The 20,301-nt window shown below is 36.4% G+C and overlaps 1 protein-coding gene and 1 long non-coding RNA gene across 2 annotated transcripts in view; one reads left to right on the top strand and one right to left on the bottom strand.

Moving 5' to 3' along the window:
• The window catches only part of LOC137772660 (uncharacterized), a 53,367-nt gene that overhangs the window by 8,010 nt on the left and 25,056 nt on the right, over positions 1 to 20,301 (top strand). The gene's annotated exons all lie outside the window — the stretch shown is intronic.
• Positions 5,114 to 16,843, bottom strand: CASP1 (caspase 1). Its single transcript, XM_068556717.1, has 10 exons — positions 16,832 to 16,843; positions 15,943 to 16,209; positions 14,130 to 14,192; positions 11,017 to 11,132; positions 10,201 to 10,374; positions 9,489 to 9,723; positions 8,881 to 9,024; positions 6,180 to 6,289; positions 5,624 to 5,726; positions 5,114 to 5,213 (listed from the first exon to the last, which is right to left on the bottom strand). The coding sequence occupies exons 1-9, from the start codon at positions 16,836 to 16,838 to the stop codon at positions 5,628 to 5,630; spliced, it is 1,215 nt and encodes a 404-aa protein (XP_068412818.1). The 5' UTR covers positions 16,839 to 16,843; the 3' UTR covers positions 5,114 to 5,213; positions 5,624 to 5,627.

Genomic DNA, 20,301 nt, shown 5'->3' with positions numbered 1-20,301 from the left:
TTGTATATTGAAGAATCCTTGTATCCCTGGGATAAATCTCACTTGATCATGGTGTATGATCCTTTTAATGTGTTGTTAGATTCTGTTTGCTAGTATTTTGTTGAGGATTTTTGCATCTATGTTCATCAGTAATATTGGTCTGTAATTTTCTTTTTAGTGTGATATATTTGTCTGGTTTTGGTATCAGGGTGAGGGTGGCCTTGTAGAATGAGTTTGGGAGTGTTCCTTCCTCTGCAATTTTTTGGAAGAGTTTGAGAAGGATCGGTGGTAGCTCTTCTCCAAATGTTTGATAGAATTCACCTGTGAATCCAGCTGGTTCTGGACTTCTGTTTCTTGGAAGGTTTTTAACTGCAGTTTCAATTTCATTACTTGTAATCAGTCTCTTTATATTTTCTGTTTCTTCCTGGTTCAGTCTCGGAAGGTTGTACCTTTCTAAGAATTTGTCCATTTCTTCCAGGTTGTCCATTTTATTGGCTTATTGTTGCTTGTAGTGGTCCCTTATGATCCTTTGTATTTCTGCAGTGTCAGTTGTAATTTCTCCTCTTTCATTTCTAATTTTATTGATTTGAGCCCTCTCCTTTTCTTTTTTTTTTTTTTCTTGATGAGTCTGGCTAAAGGTTTATCAATTTTGTTTATCTTGTCAAAGAACCAGCTTTTAGTTTCATTGATATTTTCTATTGTGTTCTTTGTTTCTATTTCATTTATTTCTGCTCTGATCTTTATGATTTCTTTCCATCTACTAACTTTGGGTTTTGTTTGTTCTTCTTCTTCTAGTTGCTTCAGGTGTAAAGTTAGGTTGTTTATTTGTGATTTTTCTTTTTCCCTGAGGTAAGATTGTATTGCTATAAACTTCCTTGTTAGAAATGCTTTTGCCACATCCAGTGGGTTTTGGGTGAGTGTGCTTTCATTTTCATTTGTCTCTAGGTATTTTTTTATTTGATTTCCTCTTTGATTTCTTCAGTGATCCTTTGGTTGCTTAGTAACATATTGTTTACCCTCTTTGTGTTTTGTTTCTTAAAGTTTTTTTCTTGTACTGGATTCCTAAGTTCCTTGTGTTTTGGTCATAAAAGATGCTTGATACTCTTTTAATTTTCTTAAATATACTGAGGCTCACTTTGCAGCCCAGCATGTGATCAGTCCTGGAGGATGTTCCATGTGCATTTCAGAAGAATGTGTATTCTGTTGCTTTTGGATGGAATGTCCTATAAATATCAATTAATCCTATCTGCTCTACTGTGTCATTAAAAGTTTTTGTTTCCTTATTTATTTTCTGTCTGCATGATCAATCCATTGGTGTAAGCCAGGTGTTAGAGACCCCCACTAGTATTGTGTTACTGTAGATTTCCCCTTTTATGGCTCTTAACATTTGCCTTATGTATTGAAGTGCTCCTATGTTGGGTGCATAAATATTTATAATTCTTATGTCTTCTTCTTGGATTGATCCTTTGATCATTATGTAGTGTCCTTCCTTGTCTCTTATAACAGTCTTTATTTTAAAGTCTAGTTTATCTGATATGAGTATTGCTACTCCAGCTTTCTTTTGATTTCCATTTTCATGGAATATCTTTTTCCATCCCCTCACTTTCAGTCTGTATGTGTCTCTGGGTCCAAAGTGGAATTCTTGTACACAGCATATATATGGGTGTTATTTTGGTATCCATTCATCCAGTCTGTGCCTTTTGGTTGGAGCATTTAAGGTATTATTGATATGTATGTTCCCATTACCATTTGTTTTTTGCTGTGGGGTTTTTGTTTTTGTAGGTCTTTTTCTTCTTCTTCTCTTGTGTTTCCAGCCTAGAGAAGTTTCTTTAGCATTTGTTTTAAAGCTGGTTTGGTGGTGCTGAATTCTCTTAGCTTTTGCTTGTCTGCAAAGCTTTTGATTTCTCTGTCAAATCTGAGTGACAGCCTTGCTGGGTAGAGTAATCTTGGTTGTAGGATTTTCTCTTTCATCACTTTAAGTATATCTTGCCACTTCCTTATGGACTGCAGAGTTTCTGCTGAAAAATCAGCTGATAACCTTATGGGGATTCCTTTATATGTTGTTTTTTGTTTTTTCCTTGCTGCTTTTAATATTTTTTTCTTTGAATTTTATTTTTGTTATTTTGATTAATGTGTGTCTCAGCATGTTTCTCCTTGGGCTTATCCTGCATGGGACTCTTCACTTGCTGAACTTGGGTGGCTATTTCCTTTCCCATATTAGGGAAGTTTTCTACTATAATCTCTTTAAATATTTTCTCAGACTGTTTCTTTTTCTCTTCTTCTTCTGGGACCACTATAATTCGAATGTCGGTGCATTTAGTGTTGTCGTAGATGTCTCTGAGACTGTCCTTATTTCTTTTCATTCTTTTTGTTCTTTATTCTGTGCCTTGGCAGTTATTTCCATTGTATGTTCCACCTCACTTATTCATTCTTCTGTCTCAAATCAATCAATGTGACACACCATATTGACAAATTAAAGAAGAAAAACCATACAGTCATCTTAATAGATGCAGAAAAAGCTTTTGACAGAATTCAACACCCATAATAAAAACTCTTCAGAAAGTGGGCATAGAGGGAACCTACCTTAACATAATAAAGACCATAGACAACAAACCCATAGCAAACATCATTCTCAATGGTGAAACACTGAAAGCATTTCCTCTAAGATCAGGAAAAAGACAAGGATGTCCTCTCTCACCACTCTTATTCAAGATAATTTTGGAAGTCCTAGTCATGGCAATCAGAGAAGAAAAAGAAATAAAAGGAATCCAAATTGGAAAAGGAGAAGTAAAACTGTCATTGTTTGCAGATGACATGACATTATTCATAGAAAATCCTAAAGATGCCACCAGAAAACTACTAGAGCTAATCAATGAATTTGGAAAAGTTTCAGGATACAAAATTAATGCACAGAAATATCTTGCATTCTTATACACTAACAATGAAAAATCAGAAAGAGAAGTTAAGGAAGCAATCTCATTTACCATTGCAACGAAAACAATAAAATACCCAGGAATAAAGCTGACTAAGTAAGTAAAAGACCAGTATGCAGAAAACTATAAGACACTGATGAAAGAAATCAAAGATAACACAAACAGATGGAGAGATATACCATGTTCTTCGATTGGAAGAATCAATATTGTGAAAATGATTATACTACCCAAAACAACCTACAGATTCAATGCAATCCCTATCAAACCACCAATGGCATTTTTCACAGAACTAGAATAAAAATTTTCACAATTTGTATGGAAACACAAAGACCCTGAATAGCCAAAGCAATGTTGAGAAAGAAAAAGAGAGCTGGAGGAATGAGGTTCCCTGTCTTCAGACTGTACTACAAAGCTACAGTAATCAAGAGAGTATGGCACTGGCAGAGAAACAGAAATACAGATCAGTGTAACAGGATAGAAAGCCCAGAGACAAACCCACACACCTATGGCCACCTAATCCACAACAAAGTAGGCAAGAATATACAATAGAGAAAAGACAGTCTCTTCAATAAGTGGTGCCTGGAAAACTGGACAGCTACATGTAAAAGAATGAACTTAGAACACTCCCTAACACCATACACAAAAATAAACTCAAAATGGATTATAGACCTAAATGTAAGATGGGAAACTATAAAACTCTTAGAGGAAAACATAGGAAGAACACTCTTTGACATAAATCACAGCAAGATCATTTTTGACTCATCACCTAGAGTAATGAAAATAAAAACACACAAAAAAACAACAAATGGGACCCAATAAAACTTAAAGCTTTTGCACAGCAAAGAAAACCATAAACGAGACAAAAAGGCAACCTTCAGAATAGGAGAAAATATTTGCAAACAAAGCAACTGACAAGGGATTAATCTTCAAAATATACAAACAGCTCATGCAGCTCAATATCAAAAAAAGCACATGAAAAGATGCTCAACATCACAAATTATTAGAGAAATGCAGATCAAAACTACAATGAGATATCACCTCACACTGGTCAGAATGACCATCATCAAAAAATCTACAAACAATAAATGATGGAGAAGGTGTGGAGAAAAGGGAACCCTCTTACACTGTTGATGGGGATGTAAATTGATGCAGCCGCTTTGGAGAATAGTATGGAGGTTCCTTAAAAAACTGAAAAATGTAACGACCATATGACTCAGTAGTCCCACTACTGAGCATATACCATGAGAAACCCATAATTTAAAAAGACACCTGCACCCCAATGTTCATTGCAGCACTATTTACAATAGCCAGGACATGGAAGCAACCTAAATGTCCATCGGCAGATGAATGGATAAAGAAGATGTGGTATATATACACAATGGCATATCACTCAGCCATAAAAAGGAACAGAATTCGGTCATTTTTAGAGATGTGGATGTACCTAGAGACTGTCATACAGAGTGAAGTAAGTCAGAAAGAGAAAAATAAATATCATATATTAACGCATATATGTGGAATCTAGAAAAGTGGTACAGATGAACCTATTTGCAGGTCAAAAATAAAAGAATAAGGATGCAGACATAGAGAACGGACATGTGGACATGGTGAGGAGAGGGGATGTGGGATGAATTTGGAGATTGGGATTGATGTACGTGCACTGCCATGTGCAAAACAGATAGCTAGTGGAAACCTGCTATACAGTGCAGGGAGCTCCTGTGCTGCGGTGACCTAGATGGGGGGGGGGCGGTGGGAGGGAGATCCAAGAGGGAGGGAATATATGTATACATATAGCTGATTCACTTCTTTGTACAGCAGAATCTAACACAACATTGTAAAGCGACTATACCCAAATTAAAAAAAGGAAAAAATTACTTTGCATTCCTGAAATTCCTTAAGGAAGGGTTAGAATTATGTAAACTGTAGTCGTGACTTTTTCACCCCAAATTCTGGGATTTTGGATAAGTTACTTATTACATTACCTTCTCTTAATCTCTCTTGTTGAGCTCTAAATTCTTTGAAGTCAGGTACCTACTGTAATTTTTTCTGTATTCCTAAAGCAGAAAGTCTAGCAAAATTGTTTCTAGAAGGAAAGAATGGTGTTAGCCAGTTCAGTTCTTATGAAGTCTAAAGACTCCAAATCCATTACTTGCTCCAAATTCCATCCCCTGCCTTCAAGGAGTGGTGAAGAAAAAAAATGACACTTTCATTTTTATTTCAGATTTATTGGAATGTTTAAAGAAATGTCTCTTTTCTGCTGACAGGATCCCAAAACATGTATAGAGTGGCAGAACTCCTGGCTTCCTACAGAAAAGGAAGAGGAAATAAAAGAAAAAAATGAATTCTGCTAAAAGAAATTCAAGTTATAAAATCACTCTACCAAGGGGTCACACAGACTCATAAGAGGGAAGAGCTCATGTTATGTCTAAATATTGCCCTGCTGAGGTAGAGGGGAGGAACATCTAAAACTGAGCTTTCATCATCTCTGGTCACCTCTCAATCTATATCAGCTAACCTTGAGAAAGGGCCATCTATCTCTGCAGAACTTTGAGAGGAGTGCAGTGTGCTCTGCACTAAACAACAGAAAAGCATCCTTTCATTATCCACAGTTTATTATATTAGACCTTGAGATCTTGACCAGGATGTAGTTCAGCACTCTTCCCCCAACCTCACCCCACTCCTACCACACACACACATCTGTCCCTACAACTTACTTTTTTAATATCCTGGAAAGAGGTAGAAACATCTTGTCAAAGTCACTCTTTCAGCGGTGGGCATCTGTGCCTTACCATCTGGCAGCTCAAATGAAAATCTAACCTAAAAGTAAAAGAAGGTCTGTAGATTTTTTTTTTTTTTCCTGAGTAGAAGGATTTTCACTTATGCTGGAAAAATGGCAAAAAGTATAGCAAAATAAGTGATAAAAACAAAAAGTTTGTGCCTCTGTACAAATCAGCAATATATATATCTAAGGATGGAATGACCATGCTTTTAAAATCTACTGAATCTAATAGATATGGACACAAGCAAATTAAAGTCCACTCATTTGTCTATTCAGAAAAGAGGGGAGTTAAAATAATTGATTGTTTTCTAGGGGGTTTCTAGGTTATAAAACTTGGAACTGGCTTCCAGGTTGGCTGACTCACCAAAGACCCTCAAAACTCATTTGAAATGGAGAGCAGTTTTTAGTAGAAAAACATGTCCAGAGTTGCTCCCTAGGTTTCCAATTAGAACAAACAGGGAAGTAGAGTGTAAGGAGTATCTAGCACCTACCTTTCGGAAAATTTCTTCCAGGTCACAAAACCAGGCATATTCTTGAAAATTTTCAATGAGTTTAATAATAAAAAGAGAACCCAATATGGGATGTCGCCAAGAAACATTATCTGTGAAAAAAGCACATTCCAAATTTCATGCAAGGTCTTGCCTGGCCACAAAAATGGAGTCCTAGGATTTCTATTCCAGCTGAGGCAGGCTTTTGAGTTTATGTTGTTTCCTACAGACTGTATGTCATTTTTAAGTGAATATATTCATCATTTAGTGTGTATATTTTCACTGATACTTGACAATTGTTAAAGTCATATGAAGTATGCTATATAAGGTACAGATGTTAGGGCAGCACAGTCTCTGAGTTCAAGGAAACACAAGTCTAGTAGACAAGGAGAGAAAGGCAGAATGGGGTGGAGGGGAGTGACTGGGCTTTGAGAAAGAAATACCTGAGTGTGGATCCCAGGAGTACAACTTAGTGACTTGATAGTTAATTATATGTTCTGAAATGCAATGGCTTTGACTGCAATGGGTAGGGTAATAATTTCTGCCACAAAGATATGTTTTCATATTAGATGTAATGTATCACAAGGATCTGGGAGAACATAGGATATGTAATATCCAGTCTATACAAGGTAATCATATTAATAATATTTCAGTTTATCTACTTTATAACTTAATTAAAATCAAATGATACTGATCATAAGGTATTTAGACAAAGAAAATATTAACTAAATATGAAAATGGTACCAACAGAAAAGAAGTACATACCTAGAAAAAATTTAAGAGGGAAAGATCATATTCTATTGGAGGAAAAAACAGTCTTATGGAAAAGACATTGGAAAAGAATAATTATACAAAATAGTAGGGACATAGAAGTTATGAAGCCATTTTAAAATTATACTAAGTAATATATAAGAAAAGTATCAATAGCTGTGCATTTAACATGGATACATGCTTTAAAAACCTTTTTGCCAATAAACATGGTAATAAAATGTAAAATAGTAATGGATTAATATCCTATCTAAAACTACAACTGTCTTACTAAGCTGGTTCCAGTTAAAGGAAGTAGGTGGGAGAGAGTTGCAGGCTGGTATCTCTGTAAGTTCTTTGTGAAATTAGGTAGGGGATGGTCACTTTTCTTCAGAAGAGCACTATGTACAATGTAATTGGGATTAATACCAGAGAATGTGAAGCTAGGTTTACTTGTGGAAACTGGAGACAACTGAACTGGAGTTTCTATGAATCATCTGGAAAGGAAGGTGAGGAAAGTGAATGAAAAGGAGACAGAAATCACCAAGATGGATGACAAGAAGACAGGGGGCTACAAAGCCTATAATTGCCAGAGGTAAATCACCTTGTGGAAGGCTGGGATCAAAGGATTTTTAAAAAATAGTTATGTCTAATATTAAGTCTGCTAAATATACGCAAACTGTAAATGTGTGGAGGTTTTGCCTAGTGTCATTGTTTTCAATTGTTGAAAAAAAATTGATTTCTACATCAAGATATAGTCAACACACGAAGTGAGAGAGTGGCCTGGACATATATACACTACCAAATGTAGAATAGATAGCTAGTGGGAAGCAGCCGCATGGCACAGGGAGATCAGCTCCGTGCTTTGTGCCCACCTAGAGGCATGGGATAGGGAGGGTGGGAGGGAGACGCAAGAGGGAGGAGATATGGGGATATATGTACATGTACAGCTGATTCACTTTGTTATAAAGCAGAAACTAACACACCATTGTAAAGCAATTATACTCCAATAAAGATTTTTAAAAAAAAAGTTATGATCAACACAATGCAAAAGCAGGCTATCTCCTGAGAGATGGCACCTTATTATAGAAATTAATCTGGAAATTAAACTATTTGATCAGAGGCAAGTCTTTAAGGTTGGAAGTAATCAAGAGAATGTTAATGTCCAAGAAATTCCAAAACATAGTGGATGACTTTTATTTAAACCTTTATATGGAAAGTAACTCAAGGTAAAACCTTGAATTAAGTTACAACATAGAAACATCTTTAATAGTAGCCATCAATTAATGTGTACTTTACTCTGTCATGCTCAATATTTCATATTTATCATCTCATTTAATCCTTACAACAATGATATTTGTATTCACATATATTAGCGAGGAATTCAAAGAAAGCCCAAAGAAGCTACATACAGAGTACTAAATGACAGAGTGAAAATATAATTGGCAGTACTCTTAATCTAAAACCTAGACTTAGAATCATTCAGGTTGTTTCTGTTTCATAAACTCCATATTTCTGGTTGAAACAACTTTAACTTAGGGACTCAATATGCTTTGTCTGCTTTTCTCCTTCTCCCTACCCCTTTTATAAATACCACAGTTTTATAATACTTGTCTAGGCAAATTTAACTGTTGAGTGATCCCAACATGTAAACCTTTTTGTATGTGGAGTCAGATTCTAATTTACTTCAGTGTAGATAAGTTTCTTTTTATTTCTCAGAGTCCAGGAAAATACTTTGCACCATGGGAGTTTACTAGTTACTAATTTAGTAAAAATATATGTATATGTGTTTGGTCTCCATGGATAAGGGGAATTGAAGGTGTAACTGAGAGGAAGGCTTGAGTTAATCTTCAAGAGTCTCATGAAAATTCAACACAGATATCCACACTCTAATGGATGGTTGTGAGTTTCTGCATTGATAATGCCCACAAACGTGTCTTACACAGATACCCATTACCTGGTGTTGAAGAGCAGAAAGCAATAAAATCCTTCTCTACGTGGGCTTTCTTAATGGCATCATCCTCAAAATCTTCTGGAGCCAATAAGGAACAGTTTCCAGAAGCTTCTACTGAATCTTTTAGCCATACCACCCCTTGATTCTCTGGAAAGACAAGATTTGGTCCCTTGTTACTATCAGTAGTCAAGAGACCTTTCTCCCCTAAACATCTGTTCAACCATATTTACTAATTTATTTGTCATTAGCTTTAATTCACATGCAGATACATACATACCTTTCAAAAACTATCTTTTCAACAACTCTTAAGAGGCTTATCTTATCTCTCTCAACCCTCAAATGAATATATCCCATCCAAGTATCCCAACCAAGTATCAAAGTCTTAAGATTAAAAGTGGTATCTCAGTTGAAAAAGGAACAAATATCTTCCAACCAGTCATACAATTCATAGAAGCTACAATCTTGTTTGTAATGTCCAAGAACATCTACTGTCACCAAACAAGATTGTAGCCTTTTTTGAGTAGACTCAAAGGAACTGAAAAATACTGGATACATACAGATGATGAGATCAAAACCTCAGCGTCTGTGTTCTAACAGACATCAGTACTCACCACCACGGCAGGCCTGGATAATGATCACCTTGGGTTTGTCTTTCAAACTTGGGCAATTCCAGGTGTTCAACATTTGAAAGATGGTGTTGACTTTTAATACATCTGGGACTTCTTCAGAGTATTTCTTCCCACAAACGCCAGTCCGGATCCCATGAGACATGAGCACCAGAAAAGTACTATCAGAGGTCCGGTGCTCTGGGCGAGCAGCAAATGACTTCAGCTCTATAGTCATGTCCTGGAAGAGACATACCACTGATTTTGAACTACGTGATTGGTTATCATGGCACCTCGGAATCCAATAAAGAGACATTAAGGATTTCCTGGATGATATGAAAATCAATGAAATACAAAAAGAAAATTTAAGTTTCAATTCACAGAAAGGTGAAGAAAGTGTTATGGGATGCCATTCAGGGATTTCTAGTAGAACGTAAGGGACTTTATTTATTTATTTATTTATTTATTTATTTATTTATTTATTTATTTATTTGTTTGGCTGTGGACATTATTGAATTAATAGAAAACTTCCCAGCTAAAAGTTTTACCAGATTCTTGCTAAAAGACTCTAAGTTAGAAGCATGAAGTACCCTACAAGAACAAATTTAGATTTTAGACTGTCAAGAGATTAAGTTTCTGGTTCTACAACCAATCTTTCTAACATTATTTAGGAATATAAAGGGCATGACCATTGTCTCTACATTACGACAGACTTTACCGAAGCAGTGAGATTTTCTTTCACATCCACACTGTACCCCAGACCTTCTAGTAGCATCTTCATGTTTCTGATATCAACATCAGCTCCATCTCTCCTGGGAAGATTTTCAAACTCTGTGTTGCAGATAATGAGGGCAATACGTGTGCGGATTGACCTTTCCATTATTGGGTAAATCTGTAAGAAATGCAGGTTGGGTGAACAGTCTTGTTCTCTCTAATTAAATATTCATCTTGAGGGTATAAGACAGCTTCTCCTCCCTTAGTCCTACCTAGAAACCTAATCTCTTGAACCATAGATAAAAACAGGGAGGGAGAATGAGTCCTACCATAGAAGTGGAATGACATTTGCAAATGCTCATATGGCAGCTGAGCACTTGATTTAATTACTTTTGAGAGGTAGGGCTGTGTGAGATGAACTGGCTTGGAGTCATAATGACTCAATTTTAAAATTTATTCCTTGACTTACTGGTTTAGCCAAAATAGTTAACAATCCATGTCTCAAGTTTCCTGATCTCTAAAATGGGTTATTTTGAGGGTTCAAGGTGTTATTACTTGCAACTTCCTTAGAACAGTGTCTGATTCATATTAAGCATTAAATAGATACTATTGTTGTTATTATTATAATTATTTACTCAGGGGATTGGACCAAACTTGGAAATCTCTACATAAACCTAGGAATAGGAATCCTTTATGTAAGGGAAGAGCAGAATGGTTTTCCAGAACCTCTCAAGGAAATTAGCTCTAAGGCAGAACACTGCAGTTTAGAATGGTCTCCAGTGTATATTTCACCCGGATCCTTATGTTCTGAGCACAGCACCTCTGCTGACTTTTCTTTCCATATCCTTTGGGCTGTTTCTAGGGGGCAAAGCTTGAGGTTCCCTCCTGGCCCTGAAGATGCAAGCTTAACTGGGTTGTCCTGCATTGCCTGAGGAGCTGCAAGAGACAAGAAACATTATGAATAATGGCATTCCTGAATGTTTCATTTGGTGCTCCTCCTAGAATCATCTGTGTGTGAAGCCACGGAGGAGGAAATTAATCTTTAGGAAGACAATCCTGGACTAGTCCTTAGCATCATTAAATGCATCTCTGCTAAAGGAATATATTCCAAGCCAGAGATTTCCAGTGGTGTGATACAGTTATCATATCCCTTCATCTCTTAGAATCAGCATTTCACAAATCTTTTTCATTAAAATAATTGAAAGGGAGTTTTTTAAGGCCATGCATGATAAAATTCTCAGAAAACAATATGTTAGATAAAATAGTTAAGATATAAATGTATTTCAAATAATTGAAAGCTTAGGATAACGGAGGTAGACCTTAATGAATCTATTTCAATGATTTTTTAAAAAAACATATGTTTATGTATCTATTTATTTAGTTATTTATTTGCTTAACAGGCATGATAGTAGGCATTAGAGATTTGAAAGAAAGAGAGAAAAAAAGTAAGAAAGAAAGAAAGTGAGCTTTTGTCCTAACCTTTAAGATCTCTCTACTGTGTGTACATATAGTGAGAAGGAGAAGATATTGAATACGTGAACTAGAATGAATATGAAATAGAATGATAAATACTAAAATCAAGGTGTACTCTTAGAGAGATTTACAGCACTAAGCATTGATTGCACAAATATATGAGGAAGAGTTTTCACAGTGGTTCATGTGACAAAAGCCTTGGGGGTTTCTTTGATCACAAGTTCAACATCATCGAATAATGTGATGTATTTTCTAAAGAAATTAACATAATCTTTGTTTCAAAATAGAAATAAGTTTTCTTGATATTTGGAAGATTCTTTAGAAACTAAACTATTCAAACAAGAAACATATTCAATTTTGAAGAGGAATTTGAAGAAACTGTTGTATATTCAGGTAAGCCAAGGTAACATGAAGTGTGTTGACTGTGGAGAAAGCAAGAGATAATTAGAATGGATATATCTGAGAAAACTATAGGAATCATTATTATGTGGAAGAAATGTATTCCTTCATAAAGGAGTCTGAAGAACAATAGACAAAGTTAAAGATAAATATTTGGATTTTATTAGAACTAATTTTTCTTATGGCATTTGGTTATATAGTGAGTGTCCCATCCCATGAAATAGCTAAGAAAATATGCACCCTTATCTGATTCACTAGAGTAATTTCTAAACTTGCTGAAATATTTGCTTCTGTGACCTCTAAATTTCTTCCAAATTAAGAGTATTTTTATTTTAAGAGAAAAGGGTCACTTTGTGATGAAATCTGCCCACAACTGTGGATGAAATACTGTTCCAGAACAAGTAAAGCAGTGATTATTTGGTAAGCAAGAGGCTGGATTCAGACAAATATAAGGTTTGCTAATAAGAAACCTAATGCATATTGACCTTGATTCAATAAAGCTGAGACCAACATTTTCAGGGTAGAGAAATGAAATATTTTTAAGAACTTCTTTGTGATTTGGGACCTAGGTATTTCTTGTGCTACCTTCAATACTGTGTAGAATGAAAAGTTTTTCATTTAAATTTTGTGGCAGAGACTGGCTAGCTGTTCAACAAGACACTTTATTCTTTTTTTCCCTGACACATAACTGATCTATATTGCCAACCAATCCAGTGACTTGGTGTGACCATATAACTAAGTTCTAGACAATGGGATACAAGCTGAAATACTGTGTAATTCATCCAGGTCAAGCCTAGCAAAATCTCTCACAAATGATCCCACATACTCTTTCCAATGTCATTAACTTAACTGTTATTACCACAGTTATTCTGACATCATATGTTGCAGATATCAGAGCCATATGATGGAAGAGGCCTAGGTATCTGAATTAGCACTTGGAGGAAAGCTGCCTTCTGATGAAAATTGCCCATTTTAGAATTTTTGTGATTTGGGAAAAAAATTTCTATCATATCTGAACAATTATAAATATATGTCTGTGTTATAACATTCCATATCATCTTAACTGATACAGATATGTGTAGTGTCATTTCCATCCCTAAAGTTATGACTGGCTTTAATTTGATGGTGGAGCTTCTTAAATGCCTATTCATTCACTATTCATATACTCATATAAGTTCAATAAAAGCAAGACCCTTGCTTGTTTCATTCATTACTCTCTAAATAGTTTATAGAATAGGGTCTGTAACACAGTTGGCACGTGCTAAATATTTTCTAATGGCATAGCAAATAGTAGTGACTCTGGCCACATTATTCAGTGAAATAGTCTTAACAAATATATGTTCATACACATTACAGGCCAACTTCTATTAGATGGTATCTATAAATAAATCAGATATGTTCAATTTCCTCATTAAGCTTAAAGTCCTGTGAGGGAAAAGGATGTATTTACTAAAAAAAAATTACAAGAAAAATATATTGAGAGTTATGACTGGAGAATTATGGAACACTGTAGCAATGGGGGCTCTGAAATCTAATTGTAGAAATCGAAATGCAAGGACAGACCTGAATTTGAGAGAGGAATCAATAAAATCTGGCTGCTGCTTGAATGTTGGAAGTGAGGAAGAAGAAAGAGTCTAAGATAATTTCAGGTTTCTGGTTTGAATAACTGGGTGATGGTGGCACCATTAATCAAGATAGAGGAAAGTGGAAGGGAAGCAAGGTGGGGGAATGATGGCAGGCTATCTCTGGGCCCATGTAGATTAAATGTGTCTGCAGGAGATATGAGTGCATATGTTCAGTAGACACTTAGTGAAGTGTGGCACTCAAGTGGTTAGTCAGGATTTGAGATCCAGATTCAGAATTTTTTGGTATAAACATGATAGTGAAGCTGTAGAAACAGCTCCTGCTAAAGCACAGTAGATTAAGAAGAGAAAAGGGTATAGAATAAATCTGTGAGAATTGCTCATAGCCCCCCTCACCCTGGATTCATCCCATTAATCTGTAGTAAAGGTCAGGGAAAGTGGGGTTCAAAGAATGCCATTGCCTTGAAAATACCATTACCTGGGAAAGGAGGAACCACTGCTTGGGATTCTTGTGTATTAAGATAATTTCCAGATTGTGAACCTGAGGAAAGATGAAGGACATAAAAATAGTCACAGTCTCTGAAGATTCTTACCCCAATGTGTTAGACACACAGCCTCTGTAATCTGCATTTGCCTTACTCACTCAAATCTGTTCATATCTACTCTGGGGTCACTATGCATTGTGATTGTCAATTTCAAGGACAAGAATTGAAATTAAATTTATTTAAGGTTTTATAAGGATCTCAATGTAGCAACACACACCTGAGAAACTTATTCCAGAAACTTGAGAATTGGCATGAGCCAACAAATGAAAAATACTCCAAGTTTTTCTCTCATAGTACCTATTGAAGACAAGATTTCCATAGGCAAAATATGGTTCATGTCTCTGTTGTGAATGGAGGAGAGCCATAGGACATCCCACAAAACTTCAAGTCCAAGGCAGCAGGCTGCAGTTTCCCATGTAGACTGCTGGACTAAATTAACCATCAATAAATTCAAGAACATTTTCTGGAGGAGGCCTTGTTATTGCAGTATTGTGTCTGCTAAGAAGTTTTTTTATATCTCTCCCTTTACAGTACATTTAAATATTACATCCAATTATCATATACTAGCGCCCTGAAACAACTGGCAAATAGATGAGGAGGAAACAAGTTATGACAACCCTGACAGAGAAGGCATCATCTGACAACTAGGGAGGCAGACTCCAGGAATTAGTTATCACGAGTTGTATAAGTACCTCCAGGGTTCAAGGACTATGAGTTGAAAGAAATATGACAAGGAAGAAGACACTTTGGCTATTGTACAAATATTCTAGACCCTTACTGTTATTGATTGATTGTCTTTAATTCTTGAGGCAGGGGTTAATGTAAAAGATGTATCAAAAAAAAAAAAACACACAAAGAAATTCAACACAGAAAACATTTGCTGTGTCACTCAGAGGGACACAGGCTTCTCTCAATCCCTAGGAAAAAAATGGCTTCTTGCTTTCAAATAACATCTTCTTCCCCTGAATGACCCCCAGAAGCACAAAAGAAACCAGTAACTGTAAGTGCATCAGAGCTCCTGTCTTTTTTTTTTTTAATGGAGGGACTAGGGAACTACAGAAGTGGCAGCTCAGATGGCTGAACCTGTATTGGGCCCTCAGGAGACTAGAGTAGGGGGGCTGGGCCTCTGAGAATGGTCCCCAGCAGAGTGCCATGCTAGTGCACAATCTTATTCAAAAGAAAATGCAAGGGGGCAACTAAAAGAGTCTGCTTAAAATCCTTACTTTTCTGTAAAAGTTGAAATTATTCTCTGAGTGTTCCACTATCCCTGAAATATATTTTATTCCACCTGGAGAGCAAAATTTTGGAGAGAAGTTGGACAAAGTATTTGATTACAGACCTTAAACCTTTGTGTCTGATGACTACATAAGTTCCTAGAGACCTCTAGGCTTAAACTAACTATTTTAACTAACTAACTAGATAAATCAATAGTGCCTTGCTAGGAGGACTAGAGGATACAGTATGAAGCTTTTCAAGACTGTTCTCATGACCTTCAACAAATGAGCTATGACATACTCAGGATAGGAAATGAGCTTTAATCAAAAGAAGGCCACTAAGGCCAAAAGAACAGGAACAAAGAAGAAAAGAGACAGAGGGGATGCAAAATGACCACTGATATAGAAATGGGGCCCTGAGGCCAGAGGTAGGGAAGTTGTTTGCAAACTAACACGACCAATGAAGAAATCAGATGTTAGGCATAAAGAAACATGGCCTACATGAACTTCAGTCTGAGTCATTGACCCTTACCTGAGGAGAGCCCCAGTGTTCCTGCAAGGAGGGAGTCATCTTCTCTAATATGACTGATGCAAATTTGGCATGCCTGGGACCCTTTCGGAATAACAGAGTCTATCAAAGCTCGGGCCTTATCCACAACTGTAGAATTTTCATCTCTTACTTTCTCCATCTCCGCCTGGTTCAGCACTCTTTTCTCTAATAGTTCATCCAGCAAGCCATTTATTGTACCCAAGCCCACTGAATGGACAAACAGATTTCTCTTCTCCTTCAGGACCTTGTCTGTTGGAAACACAAGGATGCCTCAAGTCACAGAAACAGCCTCATTTTCCTTTCATATTAGCAACGGAGAATAGCCTCCTTTAGATTTAATCAATAAAATGTCCCTCCCCACACAGTGTGGTAATCCTGAGGACACCCATATCTCCTATTCTTCCCTCAGTATTACCCATATATGCTCACTAGTGGCTTGAAGACTGAGATTTGCTACCTCCAAGTTAGTACCTGAAAACCAGGGGTCATCATAACATGCCTCATGTTTATTCAACTGTACATAATAAAATAATGAAATAGTGATTGTCCATTTCCTTTGGGGACTACAACTGCTGGTACCCATTCAATGCCAATTCTGCATCCTCTGTCAGACTATGACATTTAAGAATTCAGTTAAGATTGCAAAATGACAGAAGGATACCAGCCAGTAAAGCCCAGTTCCGTTCTGAACCTTGTCTTCCCTTTTTAAAGACTGTGGGGTCTCTGGGCCCCTTCTCTCCTTCCCTTTGCCCCCACCGCTCCCTCTCTTTGCACTCCCTCTGTTCTGCTCACCTAACATTCACAGAACTTAATTATGACTTCTGCAAAAGCCAACCCCTTCCAAAACTATTCTCTCAAGAAAGAAACTCACCGGCCATGGCTTTTCTCTCTTAGCCTTGGTGTGTGGTATGAAACTGAAAGCATGTTCCACCTTCCTTTTCAGCAGGGCGTGTACAAATTGCAAAATACCCACGGCACATGCATATATATGCATTTTTTGTTGTTGTTCCAAAGAAATTATCAGATTACTGAAACTTAGACCACATCAGGGAGTGTATCCTTCACCAGAACTTGACTCAGGTCAGGGTAGGAAAGGAATGGGGCTTACAGAATAAGAAAAGAGTGAGAAAGTATATATACAATTAAGCTCACATAATAATGAAGTGTGATCTGTAAGAGCAACTCATTCTTTGGTATCTTCATTCATTCAGGCTGCTCTAACAAAATACCACAGACTGTATAAACAAGAGAAATGTATTCCTCCCAGTTCCAGAGGCTGGGGTCTAAGATCAGGGTGCCAGCATGGTTGAGTTGTGGTGAAGTTCCTTTCATGAGTTGCAGACTGCCAACCTCTCACCATTGTCCTCACATGGCAGAAAGGACAAGGTATCTCTCTGGGAATCTCTGTTATAAGGGTTCTGCCCTCATGATCAATTCAACACCCAAAGGTCCCACCTCCTAATACCATCTTCTTGGGCATTAGGTTTTGAACATGTGAATCTGGCACAGACATTCAATCTACAGTACTGGGAGAAGCTGAACCACTGTGATCCATGGTCCCTGTGACCCCATGACTCTGGGCTGTGTGTCCCTGTGAAGCTTTTAGGAAGGGAACTTCCTAAAAGTTCTACTGAAAGAACTTCCTACATTTTCTATTTTTAGGAAGGAAACATTTCTCACCAGAATCAAATCTAACACTCTTCTATTTCAAGTGGCTCTGTTTTGAGGGGCAATGCAGAGATAAAAGCACAGGCTCCAGACTCAGACTGTTGGACTTAACGCTTTAACTATCTGTTCTTGGGCAAGGTATAGAACTTTCCTATGCTTCGCTTCCTCTATCTGTAAAATGCTTTCATTAATAGTACATACATACACAGTTTTGAACATTAAGTAGGTGAAAATGCGGAAACTGCATAGAACATTTCTTGACACATGATAAACACACAATAAGTGGTGTTATTATTTATAATGTAAATATTTTACACTAGAAAAATAGGCAAGGTTAATTCTCTGCAGATTTTCCTTTTATCTTTGGAACATCTCGTTTATTCATTCATTTAGCAAATATATATGGATAACCTACTCCATACCAGACACAGTTCTAGGTGCCAGGGTTTAGCCAAAACAAACAATGGTTCCCTACCCCCCATGGCCTCACATTCAAAACGAAAAGACAAACATGAAACCCAATATGTGTAACTAGGATATTCAGAATATTAGATGTGGTAAGTGCTATGGAGGAGAAATTAATTAGGGAAGCAGGTTATGAATGTTGGAAGACTCATTAATACTGAAAATAGAGGAGTCCGGGAAGGCACAAGAAGTCATTGCTTTTTGTAAACACATGTACAATTAATTATCCTAGAAATAAACTCAATGTGGCCAATTTATTTTACATATATTTGATATATTTGATGAAAAAATGGGCTAGTAAAAAAATGCAGATATTAGGCCTTCATGCTTATCAATTTACTTACTGAAAATACCTTTGGGGAATGTAAATTGGTACAACCAGTATGGAGAACAGTATGGGGGTTCCTTAAAAAACTAAAAAAAGAACTACCATATGATCCAGCAATCCCACTCCTGGACATATATCTGGAAAAGACCATAATTTGAAAAGATACATGAACCTCAGAGTTCATTGCAGCACTATTTACAACAGCCAAGGCATGGACACAACCTAAATGTCCATCAACAGAGGAATGGATAAAGAAGATATGGTACATACATAGAATGGAATATTACTCAGCCATGCAAAAGAATGAAATAATGCCATTTGCAGCAACATGGATGGACCTAGATATTATCATACTAAGTTAAGTAAATCAGACAAAGACAAATATCATATGATATCACTTATATGTGGAATCTAAAAAAATGATAAAATGAACTTATTTCCAAAACACAGACTCACAGACTTTGAAAACAAACTTATGGTTACCAAAGGGAGGGATAAATTAGGAGTTTGGGATTAACATATACATACTACTATATATAAAATAGATAATCAGCAAGGACTTACTGTCCATGGGAAACTCTACTCAGTATTCTGTAATAACCTATATGGGAAAAGAAACTGAAAAAGAATGGATATATGTATATGTATAACTGAATCACTTTGCTGTACACCTGAATCTAACAGAACGTTGTAAATCAACTATACTCCAATATAAAATAAAAATTAAATTAACAATTTCTTAAAAATAAAATAAAACACTTTGGGCATTATTACCTTATTATCTTAAGACAATAAGGATCCAGAGTTACTAAAATGTTCTGTATGTGTGTGTGTGTGTGTGTGTGTGTGTACATTCACACATGCATGAACTATCTAAATTAAATATTGATAGCTCTATTACTATTGTTTTAAAACTCTGTACAATTACAAATAAACTTGCTTTTGCATGTGGGCACCAGTTTTGCTCCCTGCACTCTAGGCTAAGTGTTAAATTTATTTTAATTAAAAAATTCACTGTGTAGATTTTAATCTAAGGGTTTTCTCAGGGTATTTTTTTAATCTTTACTACTTTGCTTAATTATCCAATCAAGTTTGCAGCACAATCCTGTGCTCCTTGCCACAGGGAGACTTGTTGCAGGGAAGAAAGCAGAAATTACATGTACGTTTTTTTCCTTTCCATTTTTATAATTATTTGTTTAGTTTGTTATTTCCCAAGTACCTTAAAGATTTCACATGAGGGTTTCTCCACCAGCCAGGGCCACATAGCACTGAGCTGAAACATGCTGACATGGCATCCAAGCCACAGAAGGATGGCTAGGCAGTATACTTGAGGATGTAGAACTCTAAGGACATGATCAATTGATTATCCCATTGATCCCTGGAAGCTAAACAGAGAGGCACTGCATAGCATGGGTCCACTGTTTCCACAAAAATGAAGATGCTAAAAACTGGAAACATCCCAAATGCCTACTATAGGTGCTGGAGTAAACAAACTGTATTATATGCATGCACTGGCATACAACAATAAAAAAGTAACAAATTACTGATACATGCAGAAACACGGATGAAAACATTATGCTTTTATTATAACCAAAAGAACCCATATACAATAGATACATACCTTATGATTTCAATTATATGAAGTTCTAAAATAGGAAAAACAAATGTATTGTGATAAAAATCAAATCACTAATTGCCTGAGGGGAAGATGGAAGGAAATTGAGTGCAAAGGGCACAAGGCAACATTCTGGGGTGATGGATGGAAATGTTCTGCATCTTAATTGGGGTGATGTTATACTACAGTATACATTTGTCAATAATAATCAAATTGTACACTTAAAAGAGATCCACTTTGTTTTTATGTAAATTATACCACAATA

The sequence above is a fragment of the Eschrichtius robustus genome, chromosome 11, assembly GCF_028021215.1.
Source record: "Eschrichtius robustus isolate mEscRob2 chromosome 11, mEscRob2.pri, whole genome shotgun sequence".
Lineage (NCBI taxonomy): Eukaryota > Metazoa > Chordata > Mammalia > Artiodactyla > Eschrichtiidae > Eschrichtius > Eschrichtius robustus.
The sequence above is the reverse complement of the archived record's forward strand: the minus strand, read 5'-3'. Positions and strand labels throughout refer to the sequence as shown.